Source organism: Musa acuminata, chromosome BXJ3-10, assembly GCF_036884655.1.
Source record: "Musa acuminata AAA Group cultivar baxijiao chromosome BXJ3-10, Cavendish_Baxijiao_AAA, whole genome shotgun sequence".
Lineage (NCBI taxonomy): Eukaryota > Viridiplantae > Streptophyta > Magnoliopsida > Zingiberales > Musaceae > Musa > Musa acuminata.
Window position 1 is genome coordinate 21,093,567 of NC_088358.1, and position 19,487 is coordinate 21,113,053.

General features: G+C 36.2%; 1 protein-coding gene and 1 pseudogene across 1 annotated transcript; one reads left to right on the forward strand and one right to left on the reverse strand.

The window, feature by feature from the left end:
• Nucleotides 1-10,739: 10,739 nt before the first annotated feature.
• Nucleotides 10,740-11,521, forward strand: LOC135651304 (uncharacterized; annotated as a pseudogene).
• An 18-nt stretch (nucleotides 11,522-11,539) lies between these two features.
• On the reverse strand, nucleotides 11,540-14,658 carry LOC135651303 (UDP-N-acetylmuramoyl-L-alanyl-D-glutamate--2,6-diaminopimelate ligase MurE homolog, chloroplastic-like). The gene is made up of 4 exons (XM_065171298.1): nucleotides 13,049-14,658; nucleotides 12,235-12,351; nucleotides 11,924-12,099; nucleotides 11,540-11,793 (listed from the first exon to the last, which is right to left on the reverse strand). Exons 1-4 carry the CDS (start codon nucleotides 14,625-14,627, stop codon nucleotides 11,689-11,691), a joined length of 1,977 nt encoding a protein of 658 aa, XP_065027370.1. The 5' UTR covers nucleotides 14,628-14,658; the 3' UTR covers nucleotides 11,540-11,688.
• Between the last annotated feature and the right edge of the window lie 4,829 nt (nucleotides 14,659-19,487).

The window sequence follows — 19,487 nt, forward strand, 5'->3', positions numbered from 1 at the left end:
GGCTGGATTTTGGTTTCTGTTTTAGACTTCTTGATATATTTCATGTTGAAAATCGAGGATATAACATTTTTAATATTTTTAGTCAATAAAATGCTTATGTATGAATATTTGGTTATATTAATTCATGCTTATGAGCCAATTTTATATGTTCAAAATGTCTAGTGACTCATATAATCTTAATTAATTAAGAATTAGTCATAGCATCATTAATTAATTAAAATTATATATAAAGTTAAAATAAAGATCACATAAGTAATTAGATATAATATTTTGTCTTAATATATTTAATATAATAATTGTTATCCCATAGAATTTTTTTTATTATATTTATATAATTAATCAGGATAAAATATCATATTATTTTCATAATTTACCCATAAGGATTATGAATTGGAATATAATTTGATAGTTTTATTATAAAGACCATTTGAATCTATTTGAATTAAAAATTTAGCCCACAATCAATTTTAATATTATGAGATTCATCTTTTTACATATTTCACGTTGGTAAAACATGTAATTTAAACTATTAAGCCTCAAATTTTGACATAAACATATTTGATTTTATGTAGTTTCTCAAACTGTTAATTTTTTTTATATTGAATGTGACATTCCTGAACTTATGGGTGATAACTATAAGATATGGAAGTAGAGGATTCTTTTCCATTTAAGATCGATGTATATTGATTATACTATTAGGAAAGACGAACTACTTATAGTCACTAATACTAGTACTCCAATTGAGGTTGCGTTATATGAGTTATGGGAGCGATCCAATTGGCTCAACGTGATGTTTATTGAGACTAAGATAACTGCTGGTATACATGGTTTTGTTAATCAGCATAAGAAGGTCTGAGACTTGCTACAAGTTACCGATGAGTAATTCGTCATTTTGAAAAAGGCATTAGCAAATATCCTAATAATGAAATTCTCATCCCTCAAACTCACCAACATAAAGGGTGTGCATGAGCATATAATGCAAATGCAAGATATTATGGTTCAACTTAAGAAACTCGCGGTTAATATGTCAGAATCCTTCTTAGTGCACTATATTCTAAACACTCTTCCACATCAATATAAATATTTTAAGATTTCATATAACATACATAAGGATAAATAATCAATCAATGAATTAATGACTATGTGTGTTCAAGAACAAGAGAGGCTAGTGATGGAGCTTGGTGAGAGTGCATTAGTGGTAACTATTGAATCTCGGATTTTGATGATGAAACTAATTGATTGTGTTTAGATGTTTAAAAGCATTTTGAGTGATGCAGGTCTACTCGATCAGGATTAGACAGTTGACGCAGGAGGAATTAACGTTGCGCCGGAAGAGATCACGTCAGGATATTGGACGGCAGAAGGCTTCGGACGTTGGGCATTGGGCCAAGGAGAGCGGAATTGCGTCAAGGATATCGGGGTTGCGGAGGTCAACCGCCGATTGGGCAACAAGCCGCAAGAGAGGACGATGCACTGAAGAATCAGACGAAGCGCCATCCAATGACGTGCCGGGCAATAGAATGTCAATTCGCGTTGTAATAATTGTCTAGATCGGAGTAGAGTTTTAGCTTGTGTGTGCAGGATTAACTACGATAACGACGAAGACATAAAGCGAAACAAAGTGTCGGAGTCAAGCGCGAAGGATTCGTTGCGAGTTCGAGAGTTCGACGGAAGTCCGAAGGTTCGTCAAGAATGCTGCCGGAACTAGCCGAGAATGAGTAGGGAGCTTGCCGAAGGGTTTTTCGGAAGCTCGCTGGAAGGTTCGTTGGAAGTTCGCGGAGCTCGCCGAGAAAGATCGGAGCTTGCCGAAGAAGCTCGTTGGAACTCGCCAAGATCAAATCGTGAAGTCTAGGAGCTTGCCGGGAGTCCGCAGAATGGTTTCCGAGAGTTTATCGGAAGACCGCCGGAAGTTTGCCGGAAGAAGTCTTGAATTACGGACTTTGTAATAGCTTAGGAAATGTCTTTAAATTCGTAGTTAGCACGTTAATTAGGGTTAGGATTAGGTGTTAATCCTATAACCCAAGTAGGGGCCAATTGGGCCCGAGTTCGGACTAGTTTGGGCCAAGTTTGGAGCCCAACTAGTGAGCTGAAATAGTGTAGGTGGTGGCACCGCCCAGCACCCCGAGAGCCAGGCGGTGGCACCGCTAGTACTCTGTCAGTGTCAGACACTGACAGGCGGTGGCACCGCCAACATCGGGAACCAAAGAGAATTCAAATTTTGGAGCCCAAATTTGAATCCTCTTAAGGCCTATAAATACCCCTCAATTCTCAGCTGAGATCACAACTTTTGCAAAGCAATAGATTGAGATAAGAGCCTTAGCAAAGTCTTAGAAAGTCTTGTTTTCAATTGCTTGAGTGTTCATCTCCTTCTTTCTCTTTGAAAATTTGTAAGAGAGTGAACCACTTGTAAAAGGTTGTAAGAGGGGTATTTGTCCTTCCCCTTCAAAGTGATTTGCTAGTGGAAGTTGGGAGCCTCATCGAAGAAGGCTTCGCAAGTGGATGTAGGTTGCATGACCGAACCACTATAAATCGATTTGCGTTTATCTTATTGTCATTTATATTACTGCAAACCATCTTCACTTTGATGCTCTACTTCTTTGTCTCCTTCTTACGTATGCCTTCAAGTTAAAACGCAATCGAAATGGTTTCAAACGAAACGTTGCTTTTATCATACAAAGTTTCCGAAAGTGTTTAAATCGTCGAAAGTTTACCGTACTTTACCGCTGCACTAATTCACCCCACCCCCCCCACCCCCCCCTCTTAGTGCCGCTCCGGTTCTAACAATTGGTATAAAAGCCCGGTATTTCTCATTTTGGATTTATACCCGAGAGAAATGGCTCTTCATGGCTTTCAAGAGGGATTTTCGGTTGTTCGTCCACCGTTGTTTAACGGATTAGACTACACTTATTGGAAAACTCGAATGAGAGTTTTCTTGATTTCTATGAATTTGGATTTATGGAATATTGTTGGAAATAGTTTTCAACTTCCCTCTAAACCGATGAACGAATGGTCAGATTTGGAGAAGAAGTATTTTTCTTTAAACGCAAAGGCTATGAATGCCTTATTTTGCACTTTGGACAAAAATGAGTTTAATCGGATTTCTACGTACGAAACGGCTTTTGATATTTGGCGAACACTTGAAATCACGCACGAGGGAACTAGTAGAGTCAAAGACTCGAAAGTTAACATTTTATTGCATGATTTTGAGCTTTTTCGAATGCAACCAAGTGAGACTGGCGACATGTACACCCGTTTCACGGATGTCGTCAATAATCTAAGAGTTCTTGGTAAATCTTTTTCGAATTTTGATCTCATAAGCAAGATCTTAAAATCCCTTCCAAAAAGGTGGGATCCTAAAATAACCGCAATACAAGAGATAAAAAATTTAAATGATTTTCTATTAGAAGAATTAATCGGGTCATTAATGACCTATGAAATGACACTTTTGGAACATTTTGAACCCGATGAGCACTTGAACCACCTTCCAAAGAATGGGAAGGATTTGAAACTCCGGACAAATGAATACCACTTGAGCGATGACTCAAGTGATGAGGACAATGATGAACTTGAACTTCGAACACTAAATCTTAATAAGTTCATTAAACAAAAATCTAAAATAAACAATGAACTTGAACGGAGGAAGAGGCCAAAAAAGAGGAAGACAACCAATGATGAATCAAGAACTTCTAAAGGTGAAACGAAGAATTGGGCTTTGATGGGCTTCGACTACAAGGTAAGTAACTCAACTCTCATGAATTATTTTGAAATTATTTGAAGTTTTTCATGAGTGCTTAATTTAGATAGTAGGAATAGGAAATAAAAAATTGTTTTTAAAAAATTATATCATGTTTTTCTTTATAGCATCTTTTGAAAAATTAAAAAATTTGATCATAAAAAGTATATTGCTAAGATTTCATGCATGTTATGTTTTGAAATGTTGAATGATGTATGCAACATTAGGGATGATAATTATATGATATGTGATAATGCTTAGGATTAATCCGTGCATGTGTATCTTAATGATTTTATGTCATGCATAATGATCATGCTTAATGAATTTCAAAATTATGCATGATGAATCTTGTGATTTATCGATTATTGATTTTTACCATAATGAAAGTGCTTTATTAATCTTTGTTGTAATAAATCTTACACTTTTGGTTTTAAACATGATATATGTTTTTATTTGGCATAAATAAAACAAAATCATATGTTTTGAAACAACCAAAAAGAGGAAAACATTCTTGAAAATTATTTTGCTCAATCTTATTGATTTTGATGAATCCATTTGTATCATCTTTGTGAATCTCTTAGATTTTGATAATGATTTTGATGATTTAAATTTGAATAATTTTTTATCGAAATCATGATCTTGATCTCTTGAAATTTATAACATGAAATCCTTTATAAATCAAGATTTCTTACTCTTTATTCTCTTACATTTTGAGAAAATTTTCAATATGAATCATAAGTGTTCTTATACATAAATTGAAATCTTTTTCTCTTACATTTCCTTTTGTGATTTACTAAAGAAAATATCCTTTTTGAAAATTCTTGACTTAAAATTTATTTAAAAATATCTTATTATTTGATCTCCTAAGATTTTCCTTTGATTATTTATAAGGAGGCTTTTCAAAAAGAAATCATTTATTTTGGCATTCACATATTCTAATATTTTATGGTATGATTTTTATTTAATTCCTTGTATTCATGAAATGTTTATCTCATCACCCAATTATTTTCTCCTTGATATTCCTTATGTGATGATATGAATATATGAAACATTCATTAATTTGTTTTGATGAAAAGTTATGATGATGAATGGTAGGATGAAATTTGACAAGTTAATACCATCATGATTTGAAACATTGATGATTTGAAATTATGTATGCAATACTTTAACGTATAATAATGATGCACACAATGATGAAATATTCATGATAAAATTATTATTTTGATATTCATGACTTGAATCTTCTTTTCTTTTTGCCAATGACAAAGGGAGAGAAAGAGTTGCTAATGTACTATCTTGAATTGATGTAAAGGGTAATCTCAAAGATAAATTAGCTACCTTGCACAAGTCAAGAAAATGCAAAAATTTGCTTACTTTCTTGCAATCTAAAGAAAAGATATAAATGTAACACTTGCCAAATTGTTTGCTTGCCTCATGTAAAACATGGTCCCTTGCTAGTTTGGTATTTTGCTAAGGAAGCAAAAATGACACTTCTCAAAAGAGAAGAAAGAGCTTACTTTCTTGAACATCTTTAATATGCTAGCTAACATGATGTACAATTTGCTATCTTGAACATTACAAAAAAATACTATCATGCACGTTGCAAAGAAAAGCAAATATGCCAACTGTTGGGAAATCCTGGGGGCGACATCACATGCGCAGCGGAAGAACAAGAAAAAACAAAATCCCCGATTCCCAAAGAGATGTTCGTCGTCGTGCGAAGATTGGTACGCAAAATCCGCGAGACTTAAAACTGCGTATAGAGTAGATTGTGTTACCTAGGGAGATCGTATATCCCAGTTTCCTTGCAGATCCTTAGGAGAGGGTGAAGGAGGTCAAGCGTCCTCCTCTCTAGCGGTGATCCACACAGCAGGGTTGCGACGATGCTCCTCAAAACTCCAGGCCTGCTCTGAGGTGGAGAGGGAAAGGAGAATAGGAAAGGCAAGCAAAAGCTCTCTAGCCTATGGGGCTCTGAATCCCTCCTATTTATAGAGGCCCCCTATCAAACCCTAATGGGTCCTCCCCTAGTGGGTATTGGATCTGCATCCAATAAGACAAGGGCTCCGTCGGATATCTCATATCCGAACCTCTACTCATCGCAATGCCTACCATATGTGTGTGACCCTCTAGGCCCAATATTGAGCTAGCCGTGAGTCATACCTGTCAGAACTCCTTCTAACTCAGTGAATTATTATCTCTGTAATAATTCACTCGACTCATCGACTACGGACGTACTAGGCCACTACGCCGTAGTCCCCAAACGATACAGGGGAATCCAATCTATTGGACCTGTCTGTCCTCAGTTACCGTGTACCTATAGTCCCTCATCCATCTAATATCCCAGAGACCGTATATCAAGCATGGTGATGTTAGACCCATACGATTTCTACTCGAGTCTCGCTCTAATCTGATTCTCCTGGAAAACTCTTTCTCTCTCAACCCGAACGACCCTGACTAAGGATTTGTCTGAGCAAGAACACATGGGATATTCCTCTCATGACGCCGAGAGTGGATGATCCTCTATCGACACTCAATAGCCCTCGTAAGGTCGACTACCACTCCCAATGACCAGCTGTACTAGATCTGGGACAGCCAAACCTATAAGTCTGGTATCAAAGAGTGGAGCACTCATACAAGACATCCTTGGTGTCTCAAGTCTAAGGACCAGATACACCTCTAGGACTACGGAATCACTATTTGACAATAAGGCATCATCAACCATCCAGCATTTCGTAAGCGGATCAATCAGTGAACTCATTCTCCAATGAGTACCTGTATTGTATCCCTAGTGTCCCTAAATGAGCAGCTATAAGACCAGCTGCATTCATCATATGGACGGGTATACAGCACACCAGTCTGTCCAGTTATCACGATGTCCCTCTCGAGTAACCTATGACCGGGATTATTTAGGATATGTGTTTAAAGGTGAATCGATCTCATTATCGTGATCTCATCACAATCCGATTCCCATTGCACAAATCCAAGGATATCACAATATATGTATGCATTTATGCAATAGTTATAAAGTGATATACGCTAAAATATAATAAGCAAAAAGATTCTGTATCAAGTCACACGTGCCATCACTCACGTGATTGGCTTGCTGGGCACCTATGACTAGCACCAACTTGCACATCTTTAAATTTGCTAGCTTGTATGTAGTAAAATTTGCATATCGTAAAAGTTGCTAGCTTATAGAGAAGCAAAGAATTGCTATCTCGAAAGAAGCAAAAAATGCAAAACTTAGATATCATGTTTAACAATTGATGTCTTTCATGACATGATTTCTTTGCATTTTTGTAAAAGTCTAAATCATTGAAATATTGATTGATGCAAATTCATAATTTATGTAAAAGTCTAAATCATTGGTTCCTCTCCTTTTCGGCAATGACATAGGGGGAGAAAGATTGCTAACTCAAGGCAAATGTTGGCTAGCTTGTACTCTTCCCTTCTTTTCAACAAAAACAAAGGGGAGAAAGCTTTTGCTAGTTAGAACATGCAAAGAAAAGTAAAGTGCAAATTTGCACAAGAAGCAAGTGTTGAATTGCCATGATTGAACTTAAGAATCTTGCTATGCTTTTGTGCTTATATGTTGGTATGAAAATCTAGCTTTATGTTGCAAACACTTGCATATCTTTTAAAATAGCTAGAGCTACTTCTCCTTTTTGTTGATGACATAGGGGGAGAAGTATCGGAAGACCGCCGGAAGATCGCCGGAAGTTTGCCAGAAGAAGTCTTGACTTACGGACTTTGTAATACTATCCTATAACCCAAGTAGGGGCCAATTAGGTCCGAGTTCGAACTGGTTTGGGCCAAGTTTGGAGCCCAACCAGTGAGCTGAAATAGTGTAGGCGGTGGCACCGCCCAGCACCCCGAGAGCCAAGCGGTGGCACCGCTTGGCTGAGTGGTGGCACCACCAGTACTCTGTTAGTGTCAGACACTAACAGGCGGTTGCACTGCCATTGACAAGCGGTGGCACCGCCAGCATCGGGAACCAAAGAGAATTTAAATTTTGGAGCCCAAATTTGAATCCTCTTGAGGCCTATAAATACCCCTCAATTCTCAACTGAGATCACAATTTTTGCAAAGCAATAGATTGAGATAAGATCCTTAGCAAAGTCTTAGAAAGTCTTGTTTTCAATTGCTTGAGTGTTCACCTCCTTCTTTCTCTTTGAAAATTTGTAAGAGAGTGAACCACTTGTAAAAGGTTGTAAGAGGGGTATTTGTCCTTCCCCTTCAAAGTGATTTGCTAGTGGAAGTTGGGAGCCTAATCGAAGAAGGCTTCACAAGTGGATGTAGGTCGCATGACCGAACCACGATAAATCGGTTTGCGTTTATCTTATTGTCATTTATATTACTGCAAACCATCTTCACTTTGATGCTCTACTTCTTTGTCTCCTTCTTACGTATGCCTTCAAGTTAAAACGCAATCGAAACGGTTTCAAACGAAACGTTGCTTTTATCGTACGAAGTTTCCGAAAGTGTTTAAATCGTCGAAAGTTTACCGTATTTTACCGCTGCACTAATTCACCCCCCACCCCCCCCCACCCCCCCCTCTTAGTGTCGCTCCGGTCCTAACAGTAACAACTCGTGAGAAGAATAAAATTGATAAAAATTAAGCCAATTAGAAAGCTCATCTATAGGGAAAATATAAATTATCACCCCAAGCTAATATTAAGAAAGAAGCAAAGTATTTCTTCTATAAAAGAAGGGACACATGATGAGGAATAAATGAAATTCTAACAATGACTTGAAAAAAAAAGGTAAACCAACCTCGTTTGTGTATTATAAATCTAATATGGTTAATATTAATATTAACACATGGTGGATTAACTTTGGATCAACAATCCATATTGTAAACTATTTACAAAACCTAAGAAAGCTAATAAGAAATGAGCAAAGCATCTTATCAAGTAATAAGATGGGCCCACATCGGAGGCAATTGGAATATGCATTTTAACTTTAAGTAATGGTTTTATTTTAAAATTGGAAATGATCTTTTATGTACCTAGTTTCTCATAAAACTTAATTTTTGTTTCCAGACTCGTATCAGTTGGATATTCCTTTAATTTTCAAGACACATCATGTTGTTTATTATATAAATCTGATTGTGTTAGGAAAGGTATTTTGTCTAATGGTCTTTATCGTATTTTCTTACAAAATGATGACACTCAAAGTTCAATGTATGTTCACGCTTGCAATAAAAGGTGTAATATTAATGATGATTCCTCTATGTTATGGCATTGGAGATTAGGACGTATCTCCATAGAGAGAATTAAGAGATTAGTTAATAATGGGGTATACTCTTGATTTTACTAATTTTAAAACTTGTGTGGACTGTATTAAAGGAAAGCAGACCAACAAGTCCAAGAAATGTGCTAATAAGAGTTCAGACATATTAGTGATCATTCATACTAATATATGTTGTCCAGACATATGCACACATAGTCATAAATTCATATCCTTTATAGATGATTACTCACGATATATGTATATCTATTTGCTTTATAACAAAAATGAAGTATTGAATGTCTTCAAAATCTTTAATGCTGAAATTGAGAACCAATGTGATAAGTAAATTAAAATTATGAGATCAAATAGAGGTGGAGAATATTATGGTAGATATACTGAAAATAGACAAATACCTAGTTCTTTTGCTAAGTTTATTCAAGAACATGTGATTGTTGCCCAATACACTATGCTTGATTTTCTATACTAGAATGGTGTTGCAGAAAAAGAAACCGAACATTATTTGACATGGTGCGGAGTATGCTTAGCAACTCCAATCTTCCTATGTTCTTATAGACTAAAGTACTAAAAACGGTTATGTATATATTAAATCGAGTTCTAACCAAGACTGTCCTAAAGACACTATGTATATATTAAACGGTTATGTATATATTTATTCGATAAAGATTAATTTAAATTATTAAGCTAAGCGTATATATCAAGTGAGAGAATATAATCGTTCTCATTAAGTTCATCATTCATTACCATCAATTTCTTCATTTATTATGGTTTAAATATTTTAATTTTTTAAATTATTATTATCAAATATTATTAAAAAAATTTATTATAGTCCAAACGTTACAAATTTGAATTAATTCTTGAATGTTATGAAGTTCATAATAATAAATATTTTTGATGGGAGAATGTCTATATAAACAATGGTTTTGGTCTTTAGGCTTAATATCTCTCTCAAGTCTAAAAGATTTTCTATACCATCTAAAGCGAGAGTTTTGAGCTGAGAAGTACCAAAATATAAAAAAAAAAACCATTTCTAAAATTCTTGATAACAATGGGAGATACACAATTTTCGTTTCCACTTATGTTTCTATTATAATGGTTTAGAAACATATTTTGATAGAAAATTATATATATATATATATATATATATATATATATATATATATATATACTCTTCAAAGTCAAATTATGCATTTCTTGTAGCTCCACCTACATGAAGCATAAGCAAAGGGGTTCGTCAATATATTTCTAGTAGCAACGGCAATCTTAGCGTGATCTCAATCTTAAAAGCAACCATATTTATAGCCAATCGAATCGGGAAGCTATTTCACGCCATTTGACTCGTCGCATATTCTATGGATAAAAGAGTTGACTTTATCCACTCGATTTTTCCCAAATAATGAATGAAATGCAGAGGTTTCATATAAATAGCATATACTACAGAAGTCAACTACACTTGGTCAACTTATTTAGCGACTTTTATGTAATCCGATTTCAATTCTCACTTCTTTTACGTGGTTATCGAGTAATCCAAGCTCATTGTTCCTTTGGGCAGCAAAGAAACCCCACCCCCCTTAGTCAACGCTTGGGAGCGCCACATGCATGCTTTGACCAATCCGCAACAGGAATTCCTTTCCCTTAAAGTAAACTCGACACCTTTCTCCATGGCTTACTCACATACCGATCTATCTATATAGATAGCCCTAAAACTACAACGCCATTGCGCTGACACCCTTTGGTTCTCGTCCTCGGCAAAGCAATGGCCTCCTGGTCTTCCATAACGCTCGCTTTGGTGCTCATCTTCTCCATGTCGAAAGCGCAAGGTGCAAGCTCGATCTCGTCGTCACGAAACCTGCACGCAATCTATACGATGACGTTTGGACTTGCTTCGCAGGGGCCGGCGTGGAGTGCGAGCGCTTGGACGCGAGCGCCTGCGCCTACGCGGTGTCGTCGTCGGGAATGCGCTGCGTGCTGGAGAGGAACGCCGGGGGCGCCTACGCGTGCGCCACGTCGTAGATCGGCGCCGAGGGGTTCGTCGACTGGGTCGAGATGGAAGGGTGCATCGCGGCGTGCGGCCTCGATCGGAGAACCGTCGGGATATCGTCGGACTCGTTGCTGGACGCTAACTTCCGGCGGAAGCTGTGCTCCTCGGAGTGCTTCCGTGGCTGCCCCAACATAGTCAACCTCTACTTCAATCTCGCAGCTAGCGAAGGTACACTGCAAGCACAGTAATATCATAGCCACTTGTTGTGATCTTGACGTGTGGATTCACCGTCCCAAGGTGCCTCCTTTTCCTGCAATTTAGTCGGACCTTCTCCATGGGATTCTTCCTGGGAGCTAAGGAGCAGGGAAGAGGGAGGAGAGAGAGAGAGAGTAGCGAAAACGAGCGAGAGGTTGGGGTAAGTGCGAGGCGCTTCTTCGGAAGAGTGAAGCCAACACCGCGGTGCAGCAGAGCGGGAAAGGAGATAAAGAGAGAGAGAGAGAGAGAGAGAGAGAGAGAGAGACTGTAACGTTCCAACTGAACTTTGAATGTTCAAAAAAAAAGTTCCAAGTGTTTATCTAAAGAATACCGATAGAAGCGACATACTTTTCAATTTGCAACAGCAGCCAAAGAATTAGGACACATTAACTCGGAATTTTCTGCCTTTGCTATTCCTAAAAATGAGATTATATCGCCAAAGAAATTTCACTTTCATGCTTGACACATCTCACATACTTTGACGCAGCGCTTGTCGGCATTCAACTCTATCGTCGAAGAACTTCCTTGTATCACCCTCAATTTGATATGTCTCGTGGCCTTTGCCAGCAACAACCTGCAGCATCACATCATAGTCTTCAGTCCAAAGTACTAGAAGCTGAAATTGAGTTACACATATCCTTTGTCTAACAAGAGAGAGAAAGGTTTGAGAATACTGTGACCAAGGGTCAGAAGAAGAGAGTTACAATGATATCTCCTTCCTTTCCCATGGCAATGGCAGCTTGCAGGGCTACTCTTCTGTCCTCATTTACTAAGAGTGTACAGCCATTTGGAAGCTTTGGATAGATTTTGCTTCCGCCGGGTGATGAGGACTCTTGCATTGTGTATCCAACACCAGCTAGCATGTCATCCAAGATTGTCGCTAGCAATGTCATCGAAGCATGTTTTAGAAGTTATTATATCTGAATAACAACATAGGCATACGGCCAATAGGTGTTGCATTGCTTTCAGAAATATATGACAAACCAAATTGGCATATAACATACAGAATACATACATGGATCTTCGTTCCTTGGATTGTCTGATGTCAGAATAACCACATCACTTTTATCAGCTGCAATTTTTGTCATCAGCGGCCTCTTCCCCCGATCTCTTTCTCCGCCACATCCAAAGACTAGAAGCGAAACATTAACTATCAGCATGCATCAAATCACCCTACAACAACTAGTCTTGCTAGGATAAAACTATGGTTAGCCACTTTTCTGATCTTTAACTTCCTTCTTGTGAAAATACACTTATGAATTGTGTTTTGGATTCCCAACATAAAAAAGACACAAAAGTGCTGAACTTGAGATGTTGCAACTATAGAAGAACTTTTGGTGCCAATCTTCGTATGCTCAAATGCTACATGAGAGTTTTGAGCAGGTTTTTTCTGAAAGTTCATGGACAGCTTGTTTTTTTAACAACAAGAAAAAGGTACGCATCGTAATATTATTTTTCCGCATAAAAGTTTTTCTATAGTTGATTTCAATCTAATTTATTTAATTTATTTGATTTCAATCTTAGCATAAAAGTTTTTCCGCATTACAGACAGCATGATTACAGATTTTATGAAAACAAGCATTTGATGGAATTATCATAAAATTGGAAGTCAGATCACAATCAGCTGACTTCCAATTTTAGGACCTAGCAAAAATGCCATGCAATTGAGACCTCTCTTTAGCACATATAGGGAAGAAAATATTAGAATCTAAACCAAGCAATTAAGTTTTCGACGATCAATTACCGAGCACTGAATCAGGTAAGTTGAAATGTTCATTCAGTATGATAAGCTGCAGAATGTGCTGAAAGTAAAGCATGAATTGGTATACCAGTGATAACTCTTCGTGGGTTGAGTTCTCGGACAGCATCCAGAAGTCTACACACAGCATCGGGTGTGTGTGCATAGTCTACAATCACGGCGAAAGGCTGCCCCTCGTCAATTAACTCAAACCTGCCGGCAACCCCTTTCACCGCCTCGATTCCCCTCACGATGTCCTCCAGCTTCAGGCCGACGGCAATCCCAACAGCAACGGCTGCGAGGATGTTGTAGATGTTATACCTCCCAAGCATCCCTGAGTTGATCTCTAGTGCCCCCTTTGGCGTGCTCACCCAAACCTTAGTCTTGAACAATGAAAGCTCGGACTTTAGAGGGTAGACGTCGGCGTTCTCGTTCTGCATTCCAAATGTAACGAGTGGAACATCTGCATTCCCGTGATCGATGAAGTATGGAGCATTTGGGTCATCGATGTTCACAACCTTCCTGTGCCTGTTGGGGTCGACCATCTTCGCAAAGAGCTTGCCTTTGCTCTTCTTGTACGCCTCCATGGTCCCATGGAAGTCGAGATGGTCCCTGGTGAGGTTCGTGAAGACTGCTACGTTGAAGTCTAGCTCATTGCACCTCCCCTGCTCCAGCCCCTCAGAAGAAGTCTCCATGACGAGTGCCTTGGTACCAGAGCGAACCATCTTCGCCATCAGTCTCTGGGCTGGCACGGCGTCGGGGGTCGTTCGGGAAGCTTCCAGCATCTCATCTCCATTAATGAAGAAGCATACGGTGCCAAACAGCCCTGTTCCGTACCCCATTGTCTCGAAGATAGATCTAACCAAATTGGTCGTCGTCGTCTTACCGTTCGTTCCCGTGACACCGACCACAAAGAGGCTCCTCGACGGATGCCCATAGAATGTAGCAGCAATAACAGGCAGCGCTGAATCGGTAGCATTCACTACGACGACAGCCTTGCAGCCGCAGCGCAAGATTTGAGCTTTAACACTCTCTTCGCCTACCACCAGTGCTACAGCTCCTCGGTTACAAGCCTCGGTAAGATACAAGTGGCCATCCGTCTTCGATCCGACACAGGAGATGAAGAGATCCCCCTGGCAGACCTCCCTAGAGTCGTCCTGAACTCCAGTGATCAAGGCGTCCAGATCCCCGTAAATCGCCGTGGGGGTGACTCCGCTCTTCTCGAGGAGCTCGGCGAGAGTCATCTGGAACTTGGTTTCTGACACCCCTGCATCATAATTCCCGAAGGAATCAAGAGGAGGGCCAAAGGATGACAGCATTATGCGATCACCATAGGTCGATTTCCCCAAAGGTGTCTCCTTTTCCTGCAATCCGGTCGGACTTTCTTCACGGGATCCTTCCTCCGAGCTAATGTCGCGACGCCCGAAAGAGACTTTGCAACTGAGCGGAGCCACCTTCGAGACGTTGCGGGAGAAGTCGTGTGCGGCCAAAGCGCGGTCTTTTTTGGGCGACATATAGCTAAGCTTGGAGCCAATGTTCAGGGCGGAGTGGGGTGCGACGGCTCGGCGGAGGGAGAGAAGAGAAGGGGAGAAAAGAGAGCATGGGAGAGGGAGGAGAGGGGAAGAGGAGGAGAAAGAGAATGGCGAAGAGCACAGAGAGGGTGAGTTCATTGGGAGGTTCTCCTTGGGGGCGAGTTGGAAATGGGGCGGGAGTTATGGTCGAGCGCTGCGGGGCGAGTCTGTACGCGCCTCTCGCACAAACCCCACTCGTGGAGCCCGCTACCGAAATGAGCATCACCAACACGTGGGCTCGGGCTCCACTGGTTATGTATGCCAGCGGGTCATCCAAGATCAGGAAGACGCACGAGCAGCACGCATATGCATTATATATTGTAGCGGTAATCCTACTGATCCAAATAAATGAGTTGTTTGAATATACTATTCACGACACGACAGTGAAGACAACGCGCCATGGCATCATATGGCTATGACACGTGTCAGAAAATAGATGAGGAGTCTGAATGTACTATTCACGACATGGCAGCGATGACAACGCGACATGTGATTATAGGTCTGACACGTGTCAGAAATATAGGAGTAATTACTTAATTGGTAAATAAAATTGCATTCTTACCTTTTATTTTTCTTATCTTTACATTTTATTGGCTAAAAAAGTAATTTTCAAATTAACAAAGCATTATGAGGTCATAAAGTTGATACTCTATGACATCCATGATGAACAAGGAATTACTAACATAAAAGCATTAATTAGATTGTTGATTTTTCTGGAGTAAATTACTTTATTGAGGTAATACTTCAATTTTTTTTTCATGCATCAAACACATTCCTATGCTCAATCAATATGCAAAGTAAATATGTCATATCTAATTTATTTAGATTAAAAGGTGGATTGTTATTTAAACATATTAATTACATGCTTCCATAGTCATGCCACTTCGTATGTTTGACAAGTATTGTTATTACGATAAAATTTCTCCTTTAATATGAGAAAAAGTGTATATATATATATATGTATATATGTATATATATGTATATGTGTATGTATACGTATACACGTATACGTATGCATACATGTGTGTATATATATATCCACATAATGGATATTTCAACTTCCAAATTTGTGAATTTTTTTATTATCTTATTTTTTATTTAGTATTTTCTATTGAAAATCTAGGGATGTTTAAATTCAAGTTATTACTAATAGATCCATATAATCTATATAGTATCATAATATTATCCTATTATGTTTGAAATAGAAAACTACAAATGTTTTTCTAATTGGTAATCATTTCAATAATTTACACCTTCCTATTATAGTATCATAATATTATCCCATTATATTTAAAAATAGGTCGTGATAACAACCATCATAGGAAACTACAAATGTTTTTCTAACCGTTAATCATTTCAATAATTTACACCTTCCAAAAATTAATTCTGTGGGCTGATTTGTCCTTTGACATATATTGATTAAGTACAATAGATTCTCTAAATAGTCAATGAGAAATCAAAAAATAAAATATGTTTTCTTATTGACTTAATACAATATATAAGTTTATCAATACTCATCAATATGCAACACTAGTTCATGTAAAATATATATATATATACTCAATGCATTAGACTCTCGATAATGTGAGGTTTAAAAAGGCTCAATGCATCTAAGTTTTCTGTCACAGATGAATGAATATATATATATATATATATATATATATATATATATATATATATATATATATATATATATATATATATATATAATTCATTCTTAGTTTAGTCGATCTAAATTACATATATGAGGTAGTTGATCTAAATTATAAGAATAACACGCGATTTATGATCCTAAAAATAGTACTGATATCATATATATTTCATATTTTATATACTTAGTTGAGTCAAATGAATTATATAATATTAATAATGATTAGATTTGGTTGATCAGAGTTATTTTCAGTGAATATAAACCACAGTGACATATAGGGGATACACATATCAACATTTCATAATGAAGAATATATGATTTCTAAACTTTGCAAGGATGTTTATTTAAACCAAAAAAATTAATTAAAAGAATTCTACAGTCGAGATAAACATATCGACTCATGCCCTCTTTTTACTTTAAATATTCATAAAAATAACTTTGTTTACAATCAAATATAAATGTATATTTAAATAATTATAAATTTTAGTTATTATAGTTTTATATTAATACTCTCATATAATTTTATATTAATATGTGTTCAATTTTGAGAGAAAATCTATCGTCAGTTGACACATGATCATTCATCATAAATAAAGATTAGAAACATAAACTTCGTATTCATTATGGAAGGAAGGTAATTATAAATTTTCTTCTCTTCTTTTATTACAAACATAAACCCCCTTCTCTTCTTTTATGAGAATGAAAATTGTATTTCCCTTCTTCAATATATAAAAATATATTCTAAACAAGAAAATAAGGGAAAGACTCTTTCGTTTCTCGAACTACTCGAGGTTACATTTAGGAATCTCGGATTAGTAACTCGAGCGTCAGAGTGATCAGGTCGAAAAAACTCCCCTGACCTTGATCTTTATGTAGATGGAATCTTGAACTTATCTCAAACCCACTTCAAAGTCACCTCAGATCCACTTCGGATAATCCTGCATATACAAATCCAGACCATATTAGGTTAATCAAGATTTTAACGATATTTTTCGCTAGCAAACTTGATTATAAATAATGCATTATTTGTTATAACAATCTTTATCTTTGTCTTCGAATCAGCAATAGATGTATCTATCGTTAATAATTTATATTTAGATATTTTATGTCATGAGGTTTGTGTCTTCAATCGTTCATCCTAACCTAAATAGTATATCTTTAAAATTTATTTCTGATTTAAAGTGTGCAATGTAACTAAATATCTCTTTTAGATGATTATTTGAAAGGTAATTTATTTTATAAATAATATTAAAAATTATATATATAATTTATACTTTTAGATATCTCACAAAAGATATAGTCCACTATGCATGCACAATATGCAAATGGACATAATGACTATTAAATACAAAGGTGACTTATGTCATATATTTTATAGTACAAAAATTCCCCTCTCTCTCTCTCTCTCTTCATGTATGAGTGTGATTATGGATATATATGAAGTCCGGGATCAAACTCCAACTCTCATGCTCACATAATTGGTATGATAAACAAAGGAAGACATGAGGCTCAAGTCCAATTGTTGTTCTCTCAATTACACAAAAAAAAAATAAAATTGAGAACAAGGTTTCATTAGTTTGCAGTTAATAGAGACTTTAAGGGATTGAAGTTGTAATCCTTTTTCTTGAGATTGTTCTCTTGAGTTTGGAAACTTAAAGATGGTTATATTCTTGATTAGAAAATACAGAATAATATATAGGAGATAGGATAAAAAACACCAACACAAATTCACTAATCTATGAAAATTATGATATAAAAAATATTATAGGTATAAATTTAATAGTTTTAATAAAAATATTAAATATATATATAATATCTTTGTATCATAATTTCATAGTTTAGTGTCTGTGTTGGAGTTTTTGTTATCCTCCCTTCATTTATCTTCTCTTTTGTTTTTTAGATCTAGAATACGATGAGCTTACCACAAGTCCCCATACATAAGAGAATAATTTAAAGAAAATAAATCACAGAAACAAGCTCTCTAGATTTAAAGTCTATACATGCGTTCCTTTAAAACCTAAAAACTAATGCATATTTGATAATTGATCTCCTTGGGGTACCATAAATTAAATATCTCTTGAAACTCTAATTTATAATAATACCTTACATTCACTATAATCTTCATTAAGTGGTGCCTTATATACTTATTTAACTGGAATAAATTAATATAGATGAAGTGATTAGCCAAAGTTTTTTTTTTTTCAATGCATATTAATGACAATGACATGTAAAGATATAAATTTTGATATTTCATAATAATATAAATATATTTTTCAAACTTTGAAAGGACATTATCTAAAATTTACAACTTCAAAATAAATAAATAAATAAAATAATGTTACACTAGATTTAAACATGTCACTTCATATATTCTCATCGAGAAGACTATCCCTCCCCAGCAATGCAAACCATGGGTTTAAGAGTTACTTAAGATGACTTTGCACTCACAAAGACAACTATATATATATATATATATATATATATATATATATATATATATATATATATATATATATATATATATATATATATATATATATATATATATATATATATAGTGTGTCATTGTATATTAAATTTAAATTTCGACACAAGCAATCATTTGCTAGTTTTTCTTTACTCAAAATATTTAGTGAATATTATTATAAGCTAATTTATCAGTCTTACTTGGGAGATCCTCTTATGGAAAACCAATACGAATGCCATCGTTCTTCACTCTCGTGTCTTAGATTTTTAGCATCACTTGAGTATATTCAATTTGAAAATTTTTGTTTATTACATATCATAAATCGGGTATAAAAAATGTTAGAGGAAAATATTGTTGATGTCTTGATCAGTCTGATGTGATTCAGATCCGTATAAGTAGAATTGTCCAAAGTGTTTTTGATGTGAAAATATTATGCTCCCAAAGTGTTACTTATACGAAGACCAAGATCAATAGAGGTTTTTCGACTCGATCCCTTTAATGCTCAGGTTAGTAAATCGAAGTCCTCAAATATGGGTTTGAGTCATTCCAAAAGAGAATCTTCTCCACTATTCATAATATATTTTTCTACCTTAAAAAATAAGAATGAAGCTTTAGATTAACTTTCTGGATGAGAAAGAAGTTTGTGATTGTCTTTCTTATCATAATAAATAAGAAGAAAATTTGTATAGACAAACAGATATAGAGTGACTTGGATCCCACGTAACGATCATGTATTAGACATATAATGTACTCGAGTATTTACTATAATAGAAATTAGCTATAATGAATAAATATTGAGATCATGTGTTTGGTGCAATAAAACTTAGCAGTATTAATGACA

Coding starts and splice junctions, on each gene's coding strand:
- LOC135651303 (XM_065171298.1), bottom strand. CDS start 14,627: ATGAACTCACCCTCTCTGTGCTCTTCGCCATTCTCTTTCTCCTCCTCT. Junction 12,352..13,048: donor CCCACGAAGAGTTATCACTG/GTATACCAATTC, acceptor TTTCGCTTCTAG/TCTTTGGATGTGGCGGAGAA. Junction 11,794..11,923: donor GAAAGGAAGGAGATATCATT/GTAACTCTCTTC, acceptor GTGATGCTGCAG/GTTGTTGCTGGCAAAGGCCA.